This window comes from Bombina bombina, chromosome 6, assembly GCF_027579735.1.
Source record: "Bombina bombina isolate aBomBom1 chromosome 6, aBomBom1.pri, whole genome shotgun sequence".
Classification (NCBI taxonomy): Eukaryota; Metazoa; Chordata; class Amphibia; order Anura; family Bombinatoridae; genus Bombina; species Bombina bombina.
Genome location: NC_069504.1, coordinates 692932482 through 692956843, shown reverse-complemented (window position 1 = coordinate 692956843; position 24362 = coordinate 692932482). Strand labels below are relative to the sequence as shown.

At 41.1% G+C, this 24362-nt stretch overlaps 1 protein-coding gene across 2 annotated transcripts in view; it reads right to left on the bottom strand.

Moving 5' to 3' along the window:
• LOC128663457 (uncharacterized) overlaps positions 1–24362 on the bottom strand; it is a 260004-nt gene that overhangs the window by 221328 nt on the left and 14314 nt on the right. For both annotated transcript variants that reach the window (XM_053717792.1, XM_053717790.1), the window contains exon 2: positions 15587–15649. In XM_053717792.1, the coding sequence (XP_053573767.1) occupies positions 15587–15642 (56 nt within the window). In that variant the 5' untranslated portion in view covers positions 15643–15649. The remainder of the gene's footprint in view (positions 1–15586; positions 15650–24362) is intronic.

The following is a 24362-nucleotide window of genomic DNA, read 5'->3' as shown; positions in this document are numbered from 1 at the left end:
CGATCTTGTCTCGGGCAGTGGAACACTGTGTAATTGTCTGGAATAGCTGCCTCTAGAATAGGCCCTGCATTTTCATCTAACCATGATTCTGTGATGCATGCTAATTCGCATGTTACAATAAGATCGGAAATAATAGCTGTTTTGTTCTTTATTGATCTGGCATTGCTACCGGCTTCTTATCATTGACTGTTGAATATATTATTTTATACTTTTGATTGATTCTAACTTTTTAATTGTTTTATTATGATTATGTGATTTCATTCAAAGGTCATTCTATAGCGCTATCTTCACCTCCCTCAGCTTTATCTGTTCACCTAGACCTAACCCAGTCCTTGGGATTAGTGTCATATGTTTATCCCTTGATCTTACAGTGGCTGTGTATAATCTACCTTCCTTTTAGAACTGTTATAGTGTTGACTATTGTGCAGCTTATCTTTCCCATCTTAGGTATTTAGGTATTCTATTCTTCTATTGGATATATATATATATATATATATATATATATATATATATATATATATATATATATATATATATATGTACATTTGAGTCCTTTGCAGTCAAGTAGCTAAAAACATTAAAAATCATATTTATGAAATATTCATATTTAATAAAGTGTTTAACTATGTATTTACTGTAAATATTTCACATTCCTATGTTTTTCACATAGGGTAATATGTTCTAAGTATTTTGTAAAATATATTCATATTGTGCCAGGTTTTCTGTGTGTTGCGTTGATAGTGTTTGTAATGCTTCCCTGCGGGCCTGTCACCCAGGCTGCTCTGGTGTTAACTGCCTGGGTTGCTGGGAACTTTGTAGCTGTCTGTCAGTGTTCAGGGCTGGGGAGTTTGCTGTGGCTTAGGATGTGTACCCAGTCCAGTCTGTGTGGTCCATTCCTGTGTTTTGTATTTACATAGGGAAGGTTACAAAAGCCTGTGTCACCCTGGGAGGTTCCCAGTTGATTTGTTTGGAAGTATGCATTGTGTGGGTGCTGGTTTAGGGTCCCAGTAAGAGAGAGACCTTGTTGTGGTCCAGGGCTTGATTCTTTGGCGCCAAATATAACTGATTTCCCCCAGTTTTGCTTTTAAACATTAATGTGAATCTGCTGGCGAGTACCTGGTTTTCTGTGTGTTGTGTTGATAATGTTTGTAATGCTTCCCTGCAGGCCTGTCACCCAGGCTGCTCTGGTGTTAACTGCCTGGGTTGCTGGGAACTTTGCAGCTGTATGTCAGTGTTCAGGGCTGTGGAGTTTGCTGTGTCTTAGGATGTGTACCCAGTCCAGTCTGTGAGTGCGGTCCATTCCTGTGTTTTGTATTTACATAGGGGAAGTTACAAAAGTCTGTGTCACCCTGGGAGGTTCCCAGTTGGTTTGTTTGGAAGTATGCAGTGACGTGCACTCATAAGAGGCAGGTGAGGCAGCGCCTCCCCTGGCCAATCTATGTATTACACCCTTTTTGTACAAATTAAAAAAAAATAAAAAAATAAAAAAAATTTTTTCAATATATTTTTTTTTAATAAACAGGTGACCCCCCCTACCCCCCCCCACCCCTCCACCAAATTTATTTAATTTGTTATGTGCATGATGATGATTGTGCAAAAAAAAACGTTGTAATAGTGGTACTACATTTACATTCATATTGCGCAATAAACTGGAGGCTAGCTATCCGTATATTGCGCAATATGAAATGTATTTGACTGGGAACTAGCCGCTGAGAGACTGCTGCCATCAAGAGGATAATCAGTGCTAATGCAGCAGTGCTCTCAATGCGGCCCATGCTCCCACACCGGAGGCTTGACTATGAACGCCTCTGGAGCAAGTTGGCCGTCTCAGCCAATCAGACCTCAGTATTGCCCGCAAGTGTCTGAGTCTCTGGGCGGGCTGAGTGCCGGAATTGAGGCGCGCATCAGCGTCTGTCACGTGCCCGGCGTCATCCTTGCCACTGACTGTCTGGTGTAGAAGGTAAGTACTAATAGTAATAATTTTTCCCCCTATTTGAATTGTAAGCCGGGCAGTCAGGAGTCTGCTCCGGTGTTCATCTGCGCCCAAATAATCAATAGAAGATCTGATCTCATATGCAGATGCGCGGGTATTACTATATTCTTTCTCTTCTGAATTGTGTCTGTTTTTATTTATTGCAGAAAAAGGAAACGTTTTTTGACAAAACTTTTCCTTTATCTGCAATAAATAAAAACAGACACAATTCAGGAGAGAAAGAATATAGTAATACCCGCGCATCTGCATATGAGATCAGATCTTCTATTGATTATTTGGGCGCAGATGAACACCGGAGCAGACTCCTGACCGGCCTGCTTACAAACAGGACCGTCTTTACTTGTTTTCAGGGACTGGTTGTTGGGGGAGGAGACGGTAATGAGTGACAAACAATCTGACAGGGACACGTTGTGAAGCAACCAGCAGTTTTGCCGTGCGTTGACTGTTCTAGCCCAGGACTCTAGGGCAGACTGACAGTGAGTGGCACCATGTGTAATGTATATGCCATTCGTTTGGGCAAGGGCATTGCCATATATCAACCCCAGCTGCAGCAGTGTGTTACAGAGAGTCAGAGGTGAGCAGTGCACTAAGGAGCAGTATTGTAATTACCAGAGCGTCTTGAACTGTTATTAATTAAGGCCCTTAATAAATAACTGTTCAAGACGCTCTGGTAATTACAAGGGCAGCCCAGGACATTCAGAGAGCAGGAGCAGCTGCAGGGAGGGGGAACTGTTGCACTACTTCCCTTACTCTAATCTCATAAAGCATTAGAGTGCCGTTTCCAGCAGCCTGACATTGCATGCAGTACTGATCGGTCAGGCATGAGGAAAGCAGAGTCATCATCTGCAGTCAAATCCTACTGCTTCCAAGGTATCTGCCGTTGGGGTTGTTTAAAAGTGTAAAAGAAAGTGCTACTGTTTAACATCTCATCTCGTACTTCTTTAGAAGGCTGGAGTTCACAAAAACAGGGCAGCCTTGTGCCTGACATTCCAATGTTAAAAACAGTAGCACTTTTTCACTTTTAAACAAACCCAACAGCAAATACCTTGGAAGCAGTGGGATGTGACTGCAGATGATGACTCTGTTTTCCTCATGCCTGACTGATCAGTACTGCATGCAATGTCAGGCTGCTGGAAACGGTGAGTTCCTAGGGGAGTTTTAAGCACTCTAATGCTGTATGAGAATAGAGCAAGGGGAGTGCAGCAGTGACTGCAGATGAGGGAATACTGTTAAAATGTCAGTCATGTTCCTGCAATATCATTTGATAAAAATGTAAACCATTTGCCTTCACTGTTTTTAAAAAAAATTTTTTTTTATTTAGAGCAATATGCCACTAATTGCCTCTTTATATCTAAATATGCATCTGCCCACTTTACAGTGCTTAAATGAGGAATGGGTGGGGGAGGCAGAACACTGCATTGCCCTTCAACCTCTGCTTCTATGAAATGACCTGGGGGAGAAAAAAGAAAGCACTCACCTATTCAGCACTGTGCGTTATGAACCTGCCATGTCTGCACTGTAAAGTATGTTATTCCCTGTACACTGCATTATACTGATCAGTCTGTTATTATGTCAGTAAAATAAACAGTAAACTTTCAACTTTCAGGATTTAGACAGATCTAAGTTTAAACAAATTTTCAATTTACTGCTATTATTAAATTTGCTTTGTACTCTTGATATTTCTTTTGAAGTGTAAGCTCAGGAGCAGGAATGCACTACTGGGAGCTAGCTGAACACATGGGTGAGCCAATGACAAGAGACATATGTGCAGCTACTAATTACCAGCTAGCTCCCAGTAGTGTATTACTGCTCTGGAACTTACCTAGGTATGTTCTTCAACTCAGGATACCATGAGAACAAAGCAAATTTGATATTTGTGTGTATGTAGTGAGCAGCATGTGAAAATATATTATGGGTAATTACTGTATGTTTCAGTGAGCTAATCATGTGTGTGTTATTGAGAAGTGTTTGTGTTTGTCAGAGAGCATAGTGTGTGTGTCAGTGAGCAGGGTGTGTGTGTCAGTGAGCAGAGTGTGTGTGCTGTGTGTGTGTGCGTTTGTCAGTGAGCAGAGTGTGTGTGTGTGTGTGTGCGTTTGTCAGTGAGCAGAGTGTGTGTGTGTGTGTGTCAGTGAGCAGAGTGTGTGTGTGTTTGTCAGTGAGCAGAGTGTGTGTGTAGTGTGTGTGTGTGTCAGTGAGCAGAGTGTGTGTAGTGTGTGTGTAGTGTGTCTGTCAGTGAGCAGAGTGTGTGTGCTGTGTGTGTGTGTGTGTCTGTGTTTGTCAGTGAGCAGAGTGTGTGTGTGTCAGTGAGCCGATTTTGTGTACTATATACTGTATATAAATGTGCGTGTGTGTATGTTTCTTGGGAGTATTATAGTCACTGCCTCACCAGCCTCTGATCTCACTGCACGTCACTGGAAGTATGCATTGTGTGGGTGCTGGTTTAGGGTCCCAGGAAGGGGGAGACCTTGTTGTGGTCCTGGGCTTGATTCTTTGGTGCCAAATGTAACTGACTTTCCCCAGTTTTGCTTTTAAACATGACAGTGAATCTGCTGGCGAGTGCCTGGTTTTCTGTGTGTTGTGTTGATAATGTTTGTAATGCTTCCCTGTGGGCCTGTCACCCAGGCTGCTCTGGTGTTAACTGCCTGGGTTGCTGGGAACTTTGCAGCTGTCTGTCAGTGTTCAGGGCTGTGGAGTTTGCTGTGGATTAGGATGTGTACCCAGTCCAGTCTGTGAGTGAGGTCCATTCCTGTGTTTTATATATATATATATATATATATATATATATATATATATATATATATATATATATATATATATATATATAGGTATATATATATATATATATATATATATATATATATATATATATATAGGTATATTTTACCAAAAAACAATTATATATATATATATATATATATATATATATATATATATATATATATATATATATATATATATATATATATATATATATATATATATAGGTATATTTTACCAAAAAACAATTTTTTATATATATATATATATATATTTTACCAAAAAACAATTATATATATATATATATATATATATATATGTATGTATTTAAGAATAAATAGAAAATATTCTGCTATGTAAAGAACATTGGAATGTGAAATATTAATAGTTCATGTCGGGTTAGCCCACTTGAGAAAATGCGATTGGGTTTGCACGACTTGTTGAGTGTTAGTTTTTTTCTTACTAGCATTTATAGGAGAATTTGTGAAATATCATGTACTGGGGCTGTTAATATAACTATGGATGTTAATGGCAGGGACACCAACTATAGAAATGTTGTAAAAGATAAGTGTACATCCATGACCTCCTCACACGTTTCTATCGCTCAAGCCCAGTGTCTCCCTGCATTCCTAGACTGTTTCCCCTGATCTGATCCTGCAAGCATCATAGTAGAGCTCGTTAATCCTTTCAATGCCTGATTTGCCAATATATTTAAACAGCTATGTTTTACCATCACTGTTTTGAATGCCAGCGTAACACAGTTGACATTTCAATAACCAATCAAGAATGCTGGGATCCAGGGCCCAGGGTCCAAATGCTGTTGGGCCCATAGCAGCCAGTCTGTACATAGGTGTGTTCAGTATGTGTACAATCAATGCAGGGGAGCCTTTTATAAGTCCAATTATCTATCCTCATAATCAATATACAGAGTAACATGCATATTATTACTATTGTTTAATGGCAGGGACATGGCTACCCTGTACATAATTTAGATAATGAAAAATAAGCTCCAAGAAGTTTTTCTTAGACTACATACTTGTAGGAAACAGTGTTCATAAATATTCAAGTATAACTTTTGTTATTAAATAAATAATGCATTCTCTCAAAATGAACTCCCTCTACATATAACAGTTATTGTCATTCATCATTTCTCTTAGCATCACATGAAATTATGTTAAGGAAACTGATTTTTATTATCCAAATATGTAAAAATATTGGGCTAGATTACAAGTGAGGCGCAAATGGTTTGCGCAAGCAGTATCGTATTTTCGTGACCCATTTTACTTGAGCTGATATTACAAGTTTAAAGAAATTGCAATTTACACTTCAATCTTTACAGCGATCTCATAGCTGTGGTTAACTGTTTTCCAAAAATAAAAAGTTGCACAAAACACGTCAAAAATACATTACAAAGTAAAAAGTTATAAGGGCTCAAAGATACGAGATCTCGGGTGTTAGAAAAAAAAATGCAGGCAAAGGACTTTAACATTGATATACATACATATACCTGTCTACAGATGTTTATGTATGTATGTATGTATATATATATATATATATATATATATATATATATATATAAATATAAATATATATATCCTATAATATAAAAGGCCAAGTGTGTTTGGCCGAAGCTTTTATGCGCAGTAGAGACTGCGAGAGGATAAACACACCTGGCCTTTAGGATCCTGGCAGCAGAGGTGGTGTGGCATGGCTGACGGAAGCGCCGCAATGGGGGTGTGACCAGGCGTGGTCAGATGGGCGTGACAATGGGGGTGTGGTAGGGTGGGCGTGCCCTATGGTAGCGCCGTGATGTGGCGTGGCCGGGCAGGGCACTGCAATGGGGGCATGGATGGTCGGGAGTGGCCGTGGCTGCAAGAGAGAGGCAAAGGAGGTGGAGAGAGTGAGAGAGCCAAATAGCGAGGAGGGAGAGCCAAAGAGGGGGAAGAGAGAGAGCCAAAGAGAGGAGGCAGAGAAAGCCAAAGAGAGGGGGAGAGAGAGAGCAAAAGAGAGGGGGGGAGAGAGAGAGAGAAAAAGAGAGGGGACAGAGAGAGAGAAAAAGAGAGGGGGCAGCGAGAGAGATAAAGAGAGGGGGAGGGAGAGCCAAAGAGAGGGGGCAGATAGAGCAAAAGAGAGAGGCAGAGAGAGCAAAAGAGAGGGGGAGAGAGATAAAGCAAAAGAGATGGGGAGAGAGAGAAAGCAAAAGAGAGGGGGGAGAGAGAGAGAAAGAGAGGGGGCAGAGAAAGCAAAAGAGGGAGGAGAGAAAAAGAAAGGGGTCAGAGAGAGCAAAAGAGAGGGTAGAGAGCAAAAGAGAGGGGGAGATAGAGAGAGCAAAAGAAAGGGGAAGAGAGCAAAATAGAGTGGGAGCGAGATAAAGCAAAAGAGAGAGGGACAGTGAGAGGGGGGAGAGGGAGAGAGCAAAAGAGAGGGGGGAGAGAGAGCAAAAGAGAGGGGGAGAGAGAGCAAAATAGAGGGGGAGAGAGTGAGAGAGCCAAATAGCGAGGAGGGAGAGCCAAAGAGGGGGAAGAGAGAGAGCTAAAGAGAGGAGGCAGAGAAAGCCAAAGAGAGGGGGAGAGAGAGAGCAAAAGAGAGGGGGAGAGAGAGAGAGAAAAAGAGAGGGGACAGAGAGAGAGAAAAAGAGAGGGGGCAGCGAGAGAGATAAAGAGAGGGGGAGGGAGCGCCAAAGAGAGGGGGCAGATAGAGCAAAAGAGAGAGGCAGAGAGAGCAAAAGAGAGGGGGAGAGAGATAAAGCAAAAGAGATGGGGAGAGAGAGAAAGCAAAAGAGAGGGGGGAGAGAGAGAGAAAGAGAGGGGGCAGAGAAAGCAAAAGAGGGAGGAGAGAAAAAGAAAGGGGTCAGAGAGAGCAAAAGAGAGGGTAGAGAGCAAAAGAGAGGGGGAGATAGAGAGAGCAAAAGAAAGGGGAAGAGAGCAAAATAGAGTGGGAGCGAGATAAAGCAAAAAAGAGAGGGACAGTGAGAGAGGGGGAGAGGGAGAGAGCAAAAGAGAGGGGGGAGAGAGAGCAAAAGAGAGGGGGAGAGAGAGCAAAATAGAGGGGGAGAGAGAGCAAAAGAGAGGGGGAGATAGAGCAAAAGAGAGGGGGAGAGATAGAGAGCAAAAGAGAGGGGGAGAGAGAAAACAAAAGATAGGGGGAGAGAGAGAGCGCAAAAGAGAGGGGGAGAGAGCGAGAGAGAGGGGGAGAGCGCAAAAGAGAGGGGGGAGAGAGAGAGCAAAAGAGAGGGGGGAGAGAGCAAAAGAAAGGGGGGAGAGAGAGAGCAAAAGAGCGTGGAAGAGAGAGAGCAAAACAGAGGGGGCGAGAGAGCAGAAGAGAGGGGGAGATAGAGCAAAAGAGAGGGGGAGAGATAGAGAGCAAAAGAGAGGGGGAGAGAGAGAACAAAAGAGAGGGGGAGAGAGAAAACAAAAGATAGGGGGAGAGAGAGAGCAAAAGAGATGGGGAGGGAGAGAGCAAAAGAGAGGGGGAGAGAGAGCAAAAGAGAGGGGGAGAGAGAGAGAAAAACAAAGGGGAGAGAGAGCAAAAGAATGGGGGAGAGAGAGCACAAGATAGGGAGAGAGAGAGAGAGAAATAGAATGGGAGAAAGAGACAGCAAAAGAGAAGGGGAAAGAGAAAGAGCCAAAGAGGGGGGAGAGAGAAAGCCAAAGATGGGGAAGAGAAAAAGCTAAAGAGGGGGAAGAGAGAGCCAAAGAGAGGGGGCAAAGAGAGCAAAAGAGAGGGGGCAGAGAGAGCAAAAGAGAGGGAGCAGAGAGAGCAAAAGAAAGGGGGAGAGAAAGCAAAATAGAGGGGGGGAGAGAAAAAGAGAGGGGGCAGAGAAAGCAAAGAGAAGGGGGAGAGAGAAAAAGAGAGGGGGCAGAGAGAGCAAAAGAGAGGAGAGAGAGCAAAAGAGAGAGGGGGAGAGAGAGCACAAGAAAGGGAGAGAGAGAGAGAAATAGAATGGGAGAAAGAGAAAGCAAAAAAGAGGGGGAGAGAAAGCAAAAAACAGGGTGAGAGAGAGCAAAAGAGAGGGGGGAGAGAGCGAGAGAGAGGGGGGAGAGAGCAAAAGAGAGGGGGAGAGAGAGAGCAAAAGAGAGGGGGGAGAGAGCAAAAGAAGGGGGGGAGAGAGAGAGCAAAAGAGAGTGGAAGAGAGAGAGCAAAACAGAGGGGGGGAGAGAGCAGAAGAGAGGGGGAGAGCGAGAGCAAAAGAAAGGGGGAGAGAGAGCAAAATAGAGGGGGAGAGAGAGAGCAAAAGAAAGGGGGAGAGAAAGCAAAATAGAGGGGGGGAGAGAAAAAGAGAGGGGGCAGAGAAAGCAAAGAGAAGGGGGAGAGAGAAAAAGAGAGGGGGCAGAGAGAGCAAAAGAGAGGAGAGAGAGCAAAAGAGAGAGGGGGAGAGAGAGCACAAGAAAGGGAGAGAGAGAAATAGAATGGGAGAAAGAGAAAGCAAAAAAGAGGGGGAGAGAAAGCAAAAAACAGGGTGAGAGAGAGCAAAAGAGAGGGGGGAGAGAGCGAGAGAGAGGGGGGAGAGAGCAAAAGAGAGGGGGAGAGAGAGAGCAAAAGAGAGGGGGGAGAGAGCAAAAGAAGGGGGGGAGAGAGAGAGCAAAAGAGAGTGGAAGAGAGAGAGCAAAACAGAGGGGGCGAGAGAGCAGAAGAGAGGGGGAGAGCGAGAGCAAAAGAAAGGGGGAGAGAGAGCAAAATAGAGGGGGAGAGAGAGAGCAAAAGAGAAGGGGAGAGAGAGAGAGAGAAAAAGAGAGGGGACAGAGAGAGAGAAAAAGAAAGGGGGCAGCGAGAGAGATAAAGAGAGGGGGAGGGAGAGCCAAAGAGAGGGGGCAGATAGAGCAAAAGAGAGTGGCAGAGAGAGCAAAAGAGAGGGGGAGAGAGAGAAAGCAAAAGAGATGGGGAGAGAGAGAAAGCAAAAGAGAGGGGGGAGAGAGAGAGAAAGAGAGGGGGCAGAGAAAGCAAAAGAGGGAGGAGAGAAAAAGAAAGGGGTCAGAGAGAGCAAAAGAGAGGGTAGAGAGCAAAAGAGAGGGGGAGATAGAGAGAGCAAAAGAAAGGGGAAGAGAGCAAAATAGAGTGGGAGCGAGATAAAGCAAAAAAGAGAGGGACAGTGAGAGAGGGGGAGAGGGAGAGAGCAAAAGAGAGGGGGGAGAGAGAGCAAAAGAGAGGGGGAGAGAGAGCAAAATAGAGGGGGAGAGAGAGCAAAAGAGAGGGGGAGATAGAGCAAAAGAGAGGGGGAGAGATAGAGAGCAAAAGAGAGGGGGAGAGAGAAAACAAAAGATAGGGGGGAGAGAGCGCAAAAGAGAGGGGGAGAGAGCGAGAGAGAGGGGGGAGAGCACAAAAGAGAGGGGGGGAGAGCGCAAAAGAGAGGGGGGAGAGAGCAAAAGAAAGGGGGGAGAGAGAGAGCAAAAGAGCGTGGAAGAGAGAGAGCAAAACAGAGGGGGCGAGAGAGCAGAAGAGAGGGGGAGATAGAGCAAAAGAGAGGGGGAGAGATAGAGAGCAAAAGAGAGGGGAGAGAGAGAACAAAAGAGAGGGGGAGAGAGAAAACAAAAGATAGGGGGAGAGAGAGAGAGAGCAAAAGAGATGGGGAGGGAGAGAGCAAAATACAGGGGGAGAGAGAGAGCAAAAGAGAGGGGGAGAGAGAGAGAAAAACAAAGGGGAGAGAGAGCAAAAGAATGGGGGAGAGAGAGCACAAGATAGGGAGAGAGAGAGAGAGAAATAGAATGGGAGAAAGAGACAGCAAAAGAGAAGGGGAAAGAGAAAGAGCCAAAGAGGGGGGAGAGAGAAAGCCAAAGATGGGGAAGAGAAAAAGCTAAAGAGGGGGAAGAGAGAGCCAAAGAGAGGGGGCAAAGAGAGCAAAAGAGAGGGGGCAGAGAGAGCAAAAGAGAGGGAGAAGAGAGAGCAAAAGAAAGGGGGAGAGAAAGCAAAATAGAGGGGGGGAGAGAAAAAGAGAGGGGGCAGAGAAAGCAAAGAGAAGGGGGAGAGAGAAAAAGAGAGGGGGCAGAGAGAGCAAAAGAGAGGAGAGAGAGCAAAAGAGAGAGGGGGAGAGAGAGCACAAGAAAGGGAGAGAGAGAGAGAAATAGAATGGGAGAAAGAGAAAGCAAAAAAGAGGGGGAGAGAAAGCAAAAAACAGGGTGAGAGAGAGCAAAAGAGAGGGGGGAGAGAGCGAGAGAGAGGGGGGAGAGAGCAAAAGAGAGGGGGAGAGAGAGAGCAAAAGAGAGGGGGGAGAGAGCAAAAGAAAGGGGGGGAGAGAGAGCAAAAGAGAGTGGAAGAGAGAGAGCAAAACAGAGGGGGCGAGAGAGCAGAAGAGAGGGGGAGAGCGAGAGCAAAAGAAAGGGGGAGAGAGAGCAAAATAGAGGGGGAGAGAGCAAAATAAAGGGGGAGAGAGAGCAGAAGAGAGGGGGAGAGCGAGAGCAAAAGAAAGGGGGAGAGAGAGCAAAATAGAGGGGGAGAGAGAGCAAAAGAGAAGGGGAGAGAGAGAGAGAGAGAAAAAGAGAGGGGACAGAGAGAGAGAAAAAGAGAGGGGGCAGCGAGAGAGATAAAGAGAGGGGGAGGGAGAGCCAAAGAGAGGGGGCAGATAGAGCAAAAGAGAGTGGCAGAGAGAGCAAAAGAGAGGGGGAGAGAGAGAAAGCAAAAGAGATGGGGAGAGAGAGAAAGCAAAAGAGAGGGGGGAGAGAGAGAGAAAGAGAGGGGGCAGAGAAAGCAAAAGAGGGAGGAGAGAAAAAGAAAGGGGTCAGAGAGAGCAAAAGAGAGGGTAGAGAGCAAAAGAGAGGGGGAGATAGAGAGAGCAAAAGAAAGGGGAAGAGAGCAAAATAGAGTGGGAGCGAGATAAAGCAAAAAAGAGAGGGACAGTGAGAGAGGGGGAGAGGGAGAGAGCAAAAGAGAGGGGGGAGAGAGAGCAAAAGAGAGGGGGAGAGAGAGCAAAATAGAGGGGGAGAGAGAGCAAAAGAGAGGGGGAGATAGAGCAAAAGAGAGGGGGAGAGATAGAGAGCAAAAGAGAGGGGGAGAGAGAAAACAAAAGATAGGGGGAGAGAGCGCAAAAGAGAGGGGGAGAGAGCGAGAGAGAGGGGGGAGAGCGCAAAAGAGAGGGGGGAGAGCGCAAAAGAGAGGGGGGAGAGAGCAAAAGAAAGGGGGGAGAGAGAGAGCAAAAGAGCGTGGAAGAGAGAGAGCAAAACAGAGGGGGCGAGAGAGCAGAAGAGAGGGGGAGATAGAGCAAAAGAGAGGGGGAGAGATAGAGAGCAAAAGAGAGGGGAGAGAGAGAACAAAAGAGAGGGGGAGAGAGAAAACAAAAGATAGGGGGAGAGAGAGAGAGCAAAAGAGATGGGGAGGGAGAGAGCAAAAGACAGGGGGAGAGAGAGAGCAAAAGAGAGGGGGAGAGAGAGAGAAAAACAAAGGGGAGAGAGAGCAAAAGAATGGGGGAGAGAGAGCACAAGATAGGGAGAGAGAGAGAGAAATAGAATGGGAGAAAGAGACAGCAAAAGAGAAGGGGAAAGAGAAAGAGCCAAAGAGGGGGGAGAGAGAAAGCCAAAGATGGGGAAGAGAAAAAGCTAAAGAGGGGGAAGAGAGAGCCAAAGAGAGGGGGCAAAGAGAGCAAAAGAGAGGGGGCAGAGAGAGCAAAAGAGAGGGAGAAGAGAGAGCAAAAGAAAGGGGGAGAGAAAGCAAAATAGAGGGGGGGAGAGAAAAAGAGAGGGGGCAGAGAAAGCAAAGAGAAGGGGGAGAGAGAAAAAGAGAGGGGGCAGAGAGAGCAAAAGAGAGGAGAGAGAGCAAAAGAGAGAGGGGGAGAGAGAGCACAAGAAAGGGAGAGAGAGAGAGAAATAGAATGGGAGAAAGAGAAAGCAAAAAAGAGGGGGAGAGAAAGCAAAAAACAGGGTGAGAGAGAGCAAAAGAGAGGGGGGAGAGAGCGAGAGAGAGGGGGAGAGAGCAAAAGAGAGGGGGAGAGAGAGAGCAAAAGAGAGGGGGGAGAGAGCAAAAGAAAGGGGGGGAGAGAGAGCAAAAGAGAGTGGAAGAGAGAGAGCAAAACAGAGGGGGCGAGAGAGCAGAAGAGAGGGGGAGAGCGAGAGCAAAAGAAAGGGGGAGAGAGAGCAAAATAGAGGGGGAGAGAGCAAAATAAAGGGGGAGAGAGAGAGAGAAAGCAAAAAAGATGGGGAGAGAGAGAGCGAAAGAGAGTGGAAGAGAGAGAGCAAAACAGAGGGGGAGAGAGAGCAGAAGAGAGGGGGAGAGAGAAAGCAAAAGAAAGGGGGAGAGAGAGAGAAAGCAAAAAAGATGGGGAGAGAGAGAGCGAAAGAGAGTGGAAGAGAGAGAGCAAAACAGAGGGGGAGAGAGAGCAGAAGAGAGGGGGAGAGAGAAAGCAAAAGAAAGGGGGAGAGAGCGCAAAATAGAGGGGGAGAGGGAGCAAAATAAAGGGGGAGAGAGAGAGAAGGCAAAAAAGAGTGGGATAGAGAGCAAAAAAAAAGGTAGAGAGAGAGCAAAAGAGAAGAGGGAGAGAGAGAGCACAAAGGAGAGGGGGAGGGAGAGAGCAAAAGAGTGGGGGGGAGAGAGAGCAAAAGAGAGGGGGGAGGGAGAGAGAGAGCAAAAGAGCGGGGGGAGGGAGAGAGAGAGAGCAAAAGAGAGGGAGAGAGAGAGAGCAAAGGAGAGGGGGAAGAGACAGAGCAAAAGAGAGGGGGAGAGAAAGCAAAATAGAGGGGGAGAGAGAGAACAAAAGAGAGGGGGAGGGAGAGAGCAAGGCGTGGGACCGCTGTACTGCAAGAAATGGGCCGTGTGCACGGGCTTTAGGACTAGTATATATATATATATATATATATATATATATATATATATATATATATGTATATATATGTCTATATATATATAAATATGTATTAATGTATTTATATGTGTATATATGTATTTACAGACATACATACACATATATAAACATTAATATATATAAATACATATTTTTTATATTTTCATGACATGTATGCACATTTTACAGTATGCAATCATGTTTTTACATATTATGGTATGCAATAGGGTATGCACATTTTACAGTATGCGATCGGATATGTGCATGTTATAAACATGTTAAAGAGCATTGGAATATGAAATATTCCTAATTACATATCAAGTTTGTGCTAATAAGAATATGTCATGGTGTTTGCACGAGAGAGTGGGTGTTTTTTTTTTTCTCCTTTGACTTCTATGGGGGAATACCTGAACGTGCACACAATATTGTAAATTCAGATTTTTGCACTAGATGGGTTACCCCTTGCACAAAATAAGTTTTTTTTTTTTTAACTTTTAATACCAGCACAACTAACGCAAAAAGCTTAACTCTAGCGGTATTTTCGTGATTGCGAGGAAAAACAATACCGCACCACTTGTAATTTAGCCCATTACGTTTATTTTTAGCTGCAATGTACACTGACTAAAATGGAAACTGTTATTCTGGATTATCAAAGGTCATTTTGCAAATAACAAAGGTTTTATAAACTACTGGATAATAGTGCAGAAAATAACAAGAATAAACTAATTTATTTCCATTGGGAACCTGATGCTCAAATTCATTGTTGCAGTAATTATTGTCTTATTTGGTATGTTTCTAAAACTCCTCAGTAGTTTGAACAAATATTTTTACATTTTAGTAAATTGTTAGTTAAAGGGATACTAAACCTAAATATTTTCTTTCATGAATCAGATGCAATTTTAAGCAACTTTCTTATTTACTCCTATTTTTCTTCGTTCTTATACTATCTTTATTAAAAAGCAGGAATGTAAAGCTTAGTAGCCAGCACATTTTTGGTTTCGAACCTGGGTTATGCTTCCTTTTTGGTGGCTAAATGTAGTCACCAATAAGCAAGCGCTATCTAGGGTGCTGAACCTAAAATGGGCCGTCTCCTAAGCTTTACATTCCTGGTTTTTAAATAAAGATAGCAAGAAAACGAAGAAAATTTGATAACAGGAATAAATTAGAAAGTTGCTTAAAATTGCATGCTCTATCTGAATAATGAAAGAACAAATTTGGGTTTAGTATCCCTTTAAAGGGATTTGTTACTCAACATAGACTCTCCTTTATAATGATGTAAACGTGAGAAAGAAAACATTTCTTTATTTAAAACTTGTGATAGTTAGCCAAATTCTTGCAGGATTTTACTGAGCCTGAGGAGTAAACAATTGTGAAGTAAAGTGGTTGTGTCTGCCCTTATTAGATGCTAGCCCCAGTACAAGCATCCCTATTGGATGCTTAAATCTCTCTATAACGGGATGTGGCTAATGGGTAAAGTGTGAGGTCAGTTTTTAAACAGAGATGTTCATATGATATTTCACAATCAGCTATATATACTGCATCACTTTTTAGTGACTTAGCATATCGTTAACTTCTCTTTAAAGGGACAGTTTACTCCAGAATTTTTATTGTTTAAAAATATAGATATTCCCTTTATTACCCTTTCCCCAGTTTTGCATAGCCAACACGTTTATATTAATATATTTTTTACCTCTGTGATTTCCTTGTATGAAAGCCTTTGCAGACTGTCCCTTATTTCAGTTCTTTTGACGGACTTGCATTTTAGCCAATCATTGCCCTCTCATAAATTACTCCACGAGCGTGAGCACAATGTTATCAAATATGGCACACATGAACTAACACCCTCTAGCTGTGGAAAACTGTCAAATACATTCAGATAAATGGCTTCCTTCAAAAGCTTAGAAATTAGCATATGGGCCTAGCTAGGTTTAGCTTTCAACAAATAATACCAGGAGAACAAAGCAAATATGATGATAAAAGTAAAGTAGAAAGTTGCTTAAAATTTCAGACCCTATGTGTATCATGAAAGTTTAATTTTGACTAGACTGTCCCTTTAATTATCATTTTTTTACCTTTTTGGATTTATCATGACTCCATTTAGACCATCTTCTAAGAAGGTTGCAGACATTTTTTCTCTGTAGACATAGAAAGAAGAGACATCTTAGTAGTATTTATTACATTTATTAAGTGGTGCTATAACAAAAAGACCTTATCCTCCCTCAAAAGGACGTTATTGTTTATTCAGAAATTATACGAAAAACTAACTGACAGATTCAGTAAATTGCTAGTAAATAATCTGCCTGTAGAAATCTTCTTTTCCATTTTTAAGGCTCCTGTTTTTCAATCCATATCCATTTGGTTTCAGATTACTGTGCTCTCCATTAATTTAGCTAAATGATTTTCTCCTCACATAGATTTGACTACTGTTGCATAGAAAATGACTAGTTTATTCAATATAATGTAATTTAGTATAAATGCCTTAATTAATCAACTCAAAAATGTTTTGCACCCCCCATTATATATATATACATATACACACACACTTCATATAGAATTCTACCTCTTTGTAATTGCAGAATATCTGTTTATTGCAATTTATAGTCTCACTATATTAAGCCATCAATCAGCAGGCTCTACCCAGATGCTGAACCAAAAATGCGCCGGCTACCTTGCTTACATTCCTGCTTTTTCAAATAAAGATAATAAGAGAATGAAGAAAAATTTATAATAGAAGTAAATTAGAAAGTTGCTTAAAATTGCATGCTCTAAGTGAATCATTAAACACAATTGTGTCCCTTTAAGTATCTCTCATTCTTTCATTTAATTACTGTATAAATAAAATAGGAATATTCTGTGGTGCTTTTGCCGAAAAAAAACAAAAAAAAAAACTTTTTCTATACAAGACATAACCGTTTTATTTCTCAGAAGTTGATCATTTAAAAGAACACTCTACGAAAAAAATACTCTGTCAACCGTATGAAAAAGTAAATTTAAAGGAATGTTAAACAGCCTGTTTCATTGTAATAAAAAAAAAGCACAAAGCACTGTGTTATACTTATAAATAATTAAAATATGTGCTATTCAATATTTCAAATTTATTTTTCCTTTATTTATTTTTTAATTTAATTTGTGAAATGTCTATTACTTCTTCTCACACCTCTACAAGGAGGCTGGGGTCTCTAAAGGAAGGCTTACCTAGCTTAATGTCATACATGTTCTAGAGTAATTTGAGCTGGTTTACTATTCAGATAATTCTAGAGAGACAGTAAGTCTGGTTTTCTAATGCTTATAAGAGGCAGAATGCAACTTAAGTTTGAAACATGCCCCCTCTTATTTCTCTGAGAGCAATAACTGTAAAGAGTGCTCATTTTGTAAGAAAACAAGTTGTTTGATGCTTTGTGCACAATCTGTTTCTTTTTACGTTTATTAGTTTTATTTAATTTATATGAAGTATAAAATAACATTTTTAGCTGCAGTATAACACAAAATGTTGAAGCACAATATTTTCCTTTAATATAATTATCTGAACCCTTCTCTGGAATTCTTTGTAGGGATTATAAACTATTTAATAGAACTGTTGATAATGATAGCTGAATCTTCATAATTTCATGTTGGATACTATTGAGATACACTACTTTGAGACAGTTGTTATAACAGTATAAGAGTTAGAATGGAAATTTCTGTGGTAAGGAAATAAATTCTATTTCATATTTTTCATCATTTTTTCCCCCGAGATTATGAAATACTTTATGACTAAAGAAATGTAGGTGTGATGTATAACAATGTGACATTGTTTAGTGAGCATACTGAAAAGCAGTGTTTATAAAAACTGTGCATACTTCCTTGTTGTTAAAACTAAATAAATAGATCTTAAAACGCAACTGGTTGTAAAAGCTTTTGCCAGCTCCCTCCCCCCCCACACACAAACTTTTCCATGTTGTTTTAAAAAGACTGATAATAATACAAGCAGCTAGAGGCTATTAACCTCTTAAGGACATATGACGGAATTTTTCCGTCATAAAACAATTGAGCAAATTTAAAGCTGTGTCCTTAAAGGGTTAAAGAGAATAGGAAACTGGGGCGCGATCCGAAATACGGCGTAGTTTTTGGCGAAAGCAAGGGAACCCGTGCCGCCCATAGTTTCACCTCGCACATCGGAGTATTACATATACCCCGCCGGCAGTTGCTAAAGTGCCGTAAGTCGGACAAACTAGCGATGTCCAGAAATGAGCGTAGCTACAAATTTCTGGATTCGCCAGTGACTTAAGGCACTTTAGAAACTGCCTGCGCCTAAAAAAACTAACTAAAATATTAAATCTCCCGTAACTGTCTAACACGCCTCTGAAAAATCAGCCCAACACGTATACCCCTATATCCGCAATCCCCCCTCTCACTCCTAATAATAAATGTATTAACCCCTAGACCGACAACCCCCCACAATGCAATAAGCCTAATTATAAACGCCTAAACTGCCATAGCCCACACCGCAATAAACCTATCCTAGTATTAACCCCTAAACCCCCGCTTCCGGAGCCCACCGCCACCTATATTATATGTATTAACCCCTAAACCGCCACTCCCGGACCCCGCCACCATCTGCATTAAATTTATTAACCCCTAATCTGACCCCCCTACACCGCCGCCACCTACATTAAATATATTAACCTCTAATCTGACCCCCCTACACCGCCACCACCTACATTAAATGTATTACCCCCTAAACCTAAGTCTAACCCTAACACCCCCTAACTTAATTATTATTTAAAGGGACATGAAACCCACATTTTTTCTTTCGTGATTCAGAAAGAGCATGCACTTTCTAATTTACTTCTATTATCTAATTTGCTTCATTCTCTTCATATTCTTTGCTGAAAAGCATATCTAGATAGGCTCAGTAGCTGCTGATTGGTGGCTGCACATAGATGCCTCGTGTGATTGGCTCAACCATGTGCATTGCTATTTCTTCAACAAAGAATATCTAAAAAATGAAGCAAATTAGATAATAAAAGTAAATTAGCAAGTTGTTTAAAATTGTATTCTCTATCTGAATCATGAAATAAAAAATTTGGGTTTAGTGTCCCTTTAAATAAATATAAATAATATTAATATTATTAACTAAATTATTCCTATTTAAAACTAAATACCTTTTGAGCTTAACTCGCACTCCATTGCATCTCATCTCAGTGAATGGGAGGCACATAAAACAGTTATCAGGGGTCTGTTTAAAGGGACAGTCAACACCAGAATTGTTGTTGTTTAAAAAGATAGATAATCCCTTTATTACACATTACCCAGTTTTGCAAAACCAACACTGTTATATTAATACACTTTTTACTTCTGTGACTAACTTGTATCTAAGCATCTTCTGACCGCCCCTAATCACATAACTTTTAGCTATTATCTATTGACTTGCATTTTAGCCAATTAGTGCAGTGTCTGCCACTAGCCACGGGCGTGATCACAATGCTATCTATATGGCCTACATGAGTTTGCTCTCCCCTGCTGTGAAAAGTAAATAAAATAGAGGCGGCCTTCAAGGGCTTAGAAATTATCATATGTGCCTTCCTAGGTTTGCTTTCAACTAGAATACCAAGAGAACAAAGCAAACTTGTTGATAAAAGTAAATTGGAAAGTTGTTTAAAATTACATGCCCTATTTGAAAAATGAAAGTTTTTTTTGGACTTGACTGTCCCTTTAATAAGCATAAGGCCAAATTGAATAGAGTATCCAGAGAAAAACATGCCGACATGCTAAAAGCTATTGGCTCTTTGGAACTAGAACATAAAAAAACCTCTCCAACCAAACACTTAAAAATGGACTTCTTGATGCAAGGTTAGCGCTCAGACGACATCTAACAGAGATCCACCAGCGAAACGCATTATGTCTCAAACAATATTACTTTGAGGGAGGTAATAAACCTGGCAAATTTCTTGCCAGAAGACTTCGCAGGAAATGGCTGAGTACATATGTCCACTCGCTCCTAACATCTGAGGACCTGATAGTCAAAGATAGTCTCAAAATTGCCTCGACTTTCCGAGACTACTATAGTAGATTATATAATATAGACAGCAATCAATCACCTGACAACACAGCCCTCCTTTCCGCGGCTATTAATAATTATTTCACTGGATTAAAACTCCCAACCTTAGACAAAAACGCGGCAGACTCTTTATCTGCTCCTATATCCTTAGAGGAGATTTCCCATGCTATCAAAGAGATGCCTTCGGGCAAAAGATCGGGACCTGATGGTCTCGCTTCCAGATATTATAAAAAGTTTCAGGGAACCCTCTCAGCCCATATGCAATATCTGTTTAATAAACTTCGTGAAGACCCTACACCGACCGAGAATTTACTGGAAGCTCATATCACTGTAATTGCTAAGCCGGGAAAGCCAGCGAATAGCCCGGGAAATTTTAGGCCCATCTCCCTTATCAATCATGACATGAAAATACTGGCCAAAATTCTTGCTAATAGGCTTAATAAATTTATCACTGGGCTTATAAAAAATGATCAGGTAGGCTTCATACCCAGGAGAGAGGCTAGAGACAATACCGCCAAAGTAATCCAGCTTATAAATCATGCAAAGGTCTCTAACATCCCTATGGTGCTCTTCTCCGCGGATGCGGAGAAGGCCTTTGAAAGGGTGGGTTGGCTCTTTCTACCATGTGCAATGAGCGAGATGGGATTAATAAGGGAATTCCTAAATATGACGATGGCCCTATACTCTAGACCAAATGCTAAAGTCTGGGTTAATGGTATGCTCTCAAACAGTTTTTGCATCAGCAATGGTACACGGCAGGGATGCCCGCTTTCACCACTGCTATTTGCAATCTCTATTAAAGTCCTAGCCCAAAAAATTAGGCAAACCACAAAAATTTCGGGCATTATGGTTGGCGACACAGAATACAAGCAGGCACTATACGTTGATGACATCCTCTTCACATTAACAGAGGCAGAAACATCTATGCCCGAATTACTGAGGGAGCTGAGAGCCTATGGGGGAGTGTCTATCTTCCTTTTAAATCTTAACAAGTCAGAACTGATGAATATCAACACACAAAACCAACACATACAACGACTTAAAAATGAACACCACATAGCTATAGCCAAAGACAAACTGAAATATTTGGGTATGCACATTACACTGTCACTGTCTGAACTACACAAACACAACTTTATCCCCCTAAAAAAGGATATAGAGAGAGATCTATCCACTTGGAAAAATAAACCTTTATCTTGGTTGGGAAGGGTAGGGGTTATCAAGATGAACATTCTCCCACGAATACTATATGTAATGCAAACTCTACCCATTCCCCTACAGGATGATTATTTTGACCAATTACAGAGACTTATTGATCAATTTATATGGTCGGACAAGGGTCCCAAGGAAAACTATGTACTTAACGAGAGACAGGGGTGGGCTGGGCCTCCCAAACTTAAAGGCATACAGAAAAGCTATAACCCTACAACGGATTGTGGAATGGTCCCATAAAACAGACGATAAAGCATGAGTACATCTAGACCGTCAAATGTTTCTAGTAAATAATATGGGTACATTGGCATGGACCCCCCCTCCCGACAAACCCAAAAACTTAAATAAGTATCTGATTACCACCAATGTCCTAACCGAATGGGACAAGATGATAGCAACCTCTACCCACATATCTTCTAAATACTCACCACTAACCCCAATCATTTAATATAAAGCCCTCCCATATTACAAAATAAGCCACCGTATTAAACATCCATATCACCTAAAAGATGGCACAATCCAGTTTGCAGTGGAAAACAAACTCTTTAAAACACATACACAACTACAAGATGCACATGGGGAGATTTTCTCCCCCTGGCTGAACTACAACCAACTCCTTCACTAGTCCATCTCTCATCATAAATGCAAACAAGACCTGGGTAGGGAACTTACATTATTTGAAAAAGTATGCATATCATAGACGACCCCCAGACATTTGATTTCCCTATTATACAAATTCACTTCCACACTAGAAGCCTCAACTCTCCCATCATATACTCTTTCCGGGAGTAAAGAGCTGTCCCAAGATATTGATTTTGAGTCTTGGAGGAAAGGTTTTTTACTAACTAAATGCTCTTCTGTGTCTGCGGCCATCCAAGAAATCCACCTGAAATTCCTGTGCAGGTGGTATCTCACCCCATCAAGGCTTCACAAAGTATATCTCTCTTTGAACAGCTCTTGCTGAAAGGGGTGTGGTGAAGAGGGTACACTCCTCCACATATGGTGGTCTTGCCCAAGGCTACAACCATTCTGGTCAGAAGTTTTTCCCACAATCTCAGACATCCTACAAATCTTAATTCCACAAACTCCTGAAAGTCTTTTGTTTTGCTCATTAACCAAAAATAAGAGACAAAACCAAACTGACCCTCCTACTGATTATGTTGACAGGAGCTAAGAAGCTCATTCCTAAGAGATGGAAGTCCCTAGATGTGCCATCTGTGGAGAAGTGGAGACAACAGGTTTCCGACCTGCTCTTATTAAAGAGATACCATTATCTCAAAATCCAAAAATTAGAAATTCATGAATACATGCTGGCTATCTGGAACAACCCAATCTAAAGAGTAGGAAAGGGAGGTATGTGTGTTTTTTTGTTTTTGTTTTGTTTTTTCTCTTTCTTCCTCTCTCTCTTGCTTGTCCTTCTGTTACCCCTCTTTCTCTTCCCCTCCTGTAAATACCCAACCTAAAGATTGGTATACTCAATAATTCACGTAAGCTGAATAGACCCTTCCTAGAAAGCTTGAATTTAACAAAAGTCTAGAGCCCCGTGTGCGAGCTCTAGAAAGACTGATATCATATAAGAAAAAAGTAAAACTGTAACTATTTTAAGAAGGTCTCATTGATGTTAGGGGTGAGACCTTCCAATGTTTTATTTCGATGTAACTAAGCACTGGCTGTTATGATATATGGTAATTGTGTTGCATATAATGTGATTATGCTTCTTTTTTTACTACATTTATTGTATTGTTTTGTTTACATCAATAAAGCTTTTTAAAAAAAAAAACAAAAAAAAAAACTAAATACTTACCTATAAAATAAACCCTAAGATAGCTACAATATAATTAATTATTACATTGTAGCTATTTTAGGATTTATATTTATTTTACAGGTAACTTTGTATTTATTTTAGCTAGGTACAATAGCTATTAAATAGTTAATAACTATTTAATAGCTACCTAGTTAAAATAATTACAAAATTACCTGTAAAATAAATTGTAACCTAAGTTACAAATACACCTAACACTACACTATCAATAAATTAATTAAATAAATTAACTACAATTAGCTAAAATAAATTACAATTAAATAAACTAAACTATATTACAAAAAAACCCACTAAATTGCAAAAATAAAAAAAATATTACAAGAAGTTTAATCTAATTACACCTAATCTAAGACCCCTAATAAAATAAAAAGCCCCCCAAAATAATAAAATTCCCTATCCTAAAATAAATTACAAGTAGCCCTTAAAAGGGCCTTTTGCGGGGCATTGCCCCAAAGTAATCAGCTCTTTTACCTGTAAAAAAAGAAATACAATACCCCCCCCAACATTACAACCCACCACCCACACACCACTACTCTAAAACCCATCCGATGGGGCAGAAGAGGACATCTGGACCGGCAGAAGTCTTCATCCTATCCGGGCAGAAGAGGACATCCGGACCGGCAGAAGTCTTCATCCTATCCGGGCAGAAGAGTCTGCCGGTCCGGATGTCCTTTTCTGCCCGGATAGGATGAAGACTTCTGCCGGTCCGGATGTCCTCTTCTGCCCAGATAGGATGAAAACTTCTGCCGTTCCGGATGTCCTCTTCTGCCCCATCGGATGACCACTGGTGCCACTGCCCGGCTGGGTGAAAATGGCTCAAGGTAGGGTGATCTTCAATGGGGTAGTGTTAGGTTTTTTAAGGGGGGATCGGGTGGGTTTTAGAGTAGGGGTGTGTGGGTGGTGGGTTGTAATGTTGGGAGGGTATTGTATTTATTTTTTTTACAGGTAAAAGAGCTGATTACTTTGGGGCAATGCCCTGCAAAAGGCCCTTTTAAGGGCTATTTGTAATTTAGTTTAGGATAGGGAATTTTATTATTTTGGGGGGATTTTTTATTTTATTAGGGGGTTTAGATTAGGTGTAATTAGATTAAACTTCTTGTAATATTTTTTTTATTTTTTTGTAATTTAGTGGGGGGGTTTTGTAATATAGTTTAGTTTATTTAATTGTATTTTATTTGAGCTAATTGTAGTTAATTTATTTAATTAATTTATTGAAAGTGTAGTGTTAGGTGTATTTGTAACATAGGTTAGGATTTATTTTACAGGTAATTTTGTAATTATTTTAACTAGGTAGCTATTAAATAGTTATTAACTATTTAATAGCTATTGTACCTAGCTAAAATAAATACAAAGTTACCTGTAAAATAAATATAATTCCTAAAATAGCTACAATGTAATTATTAATTATATTGTAGCTATCATAGGGTTTATTTTATAGGTAAGTATTTAGTTTTAAATAGGAATAATTTAGTTAATAATATTGATATTATTTATATTTATTTAATAATCTTCAAAGACGAAACCCCTGTTTTTTCAGATTTGAGAGCAGTAGATTAATTAGGGTGTCATTCACAAGCTCTGCCCATATATATCATCATCATCTGTAGTGGAATTAGCCAGATGGTCTTGAATACCTCCTGAAGAATTAATAAATGCACAGGAACAAGATCCTTTAATTGGACTACTTCACAAAGCTGTTCAAACTGATAGCCCACACTTATTGAAGATAATTCCTAGGGAATGGTCTGGTCCACTAAATAGAGAGTGGAATAAG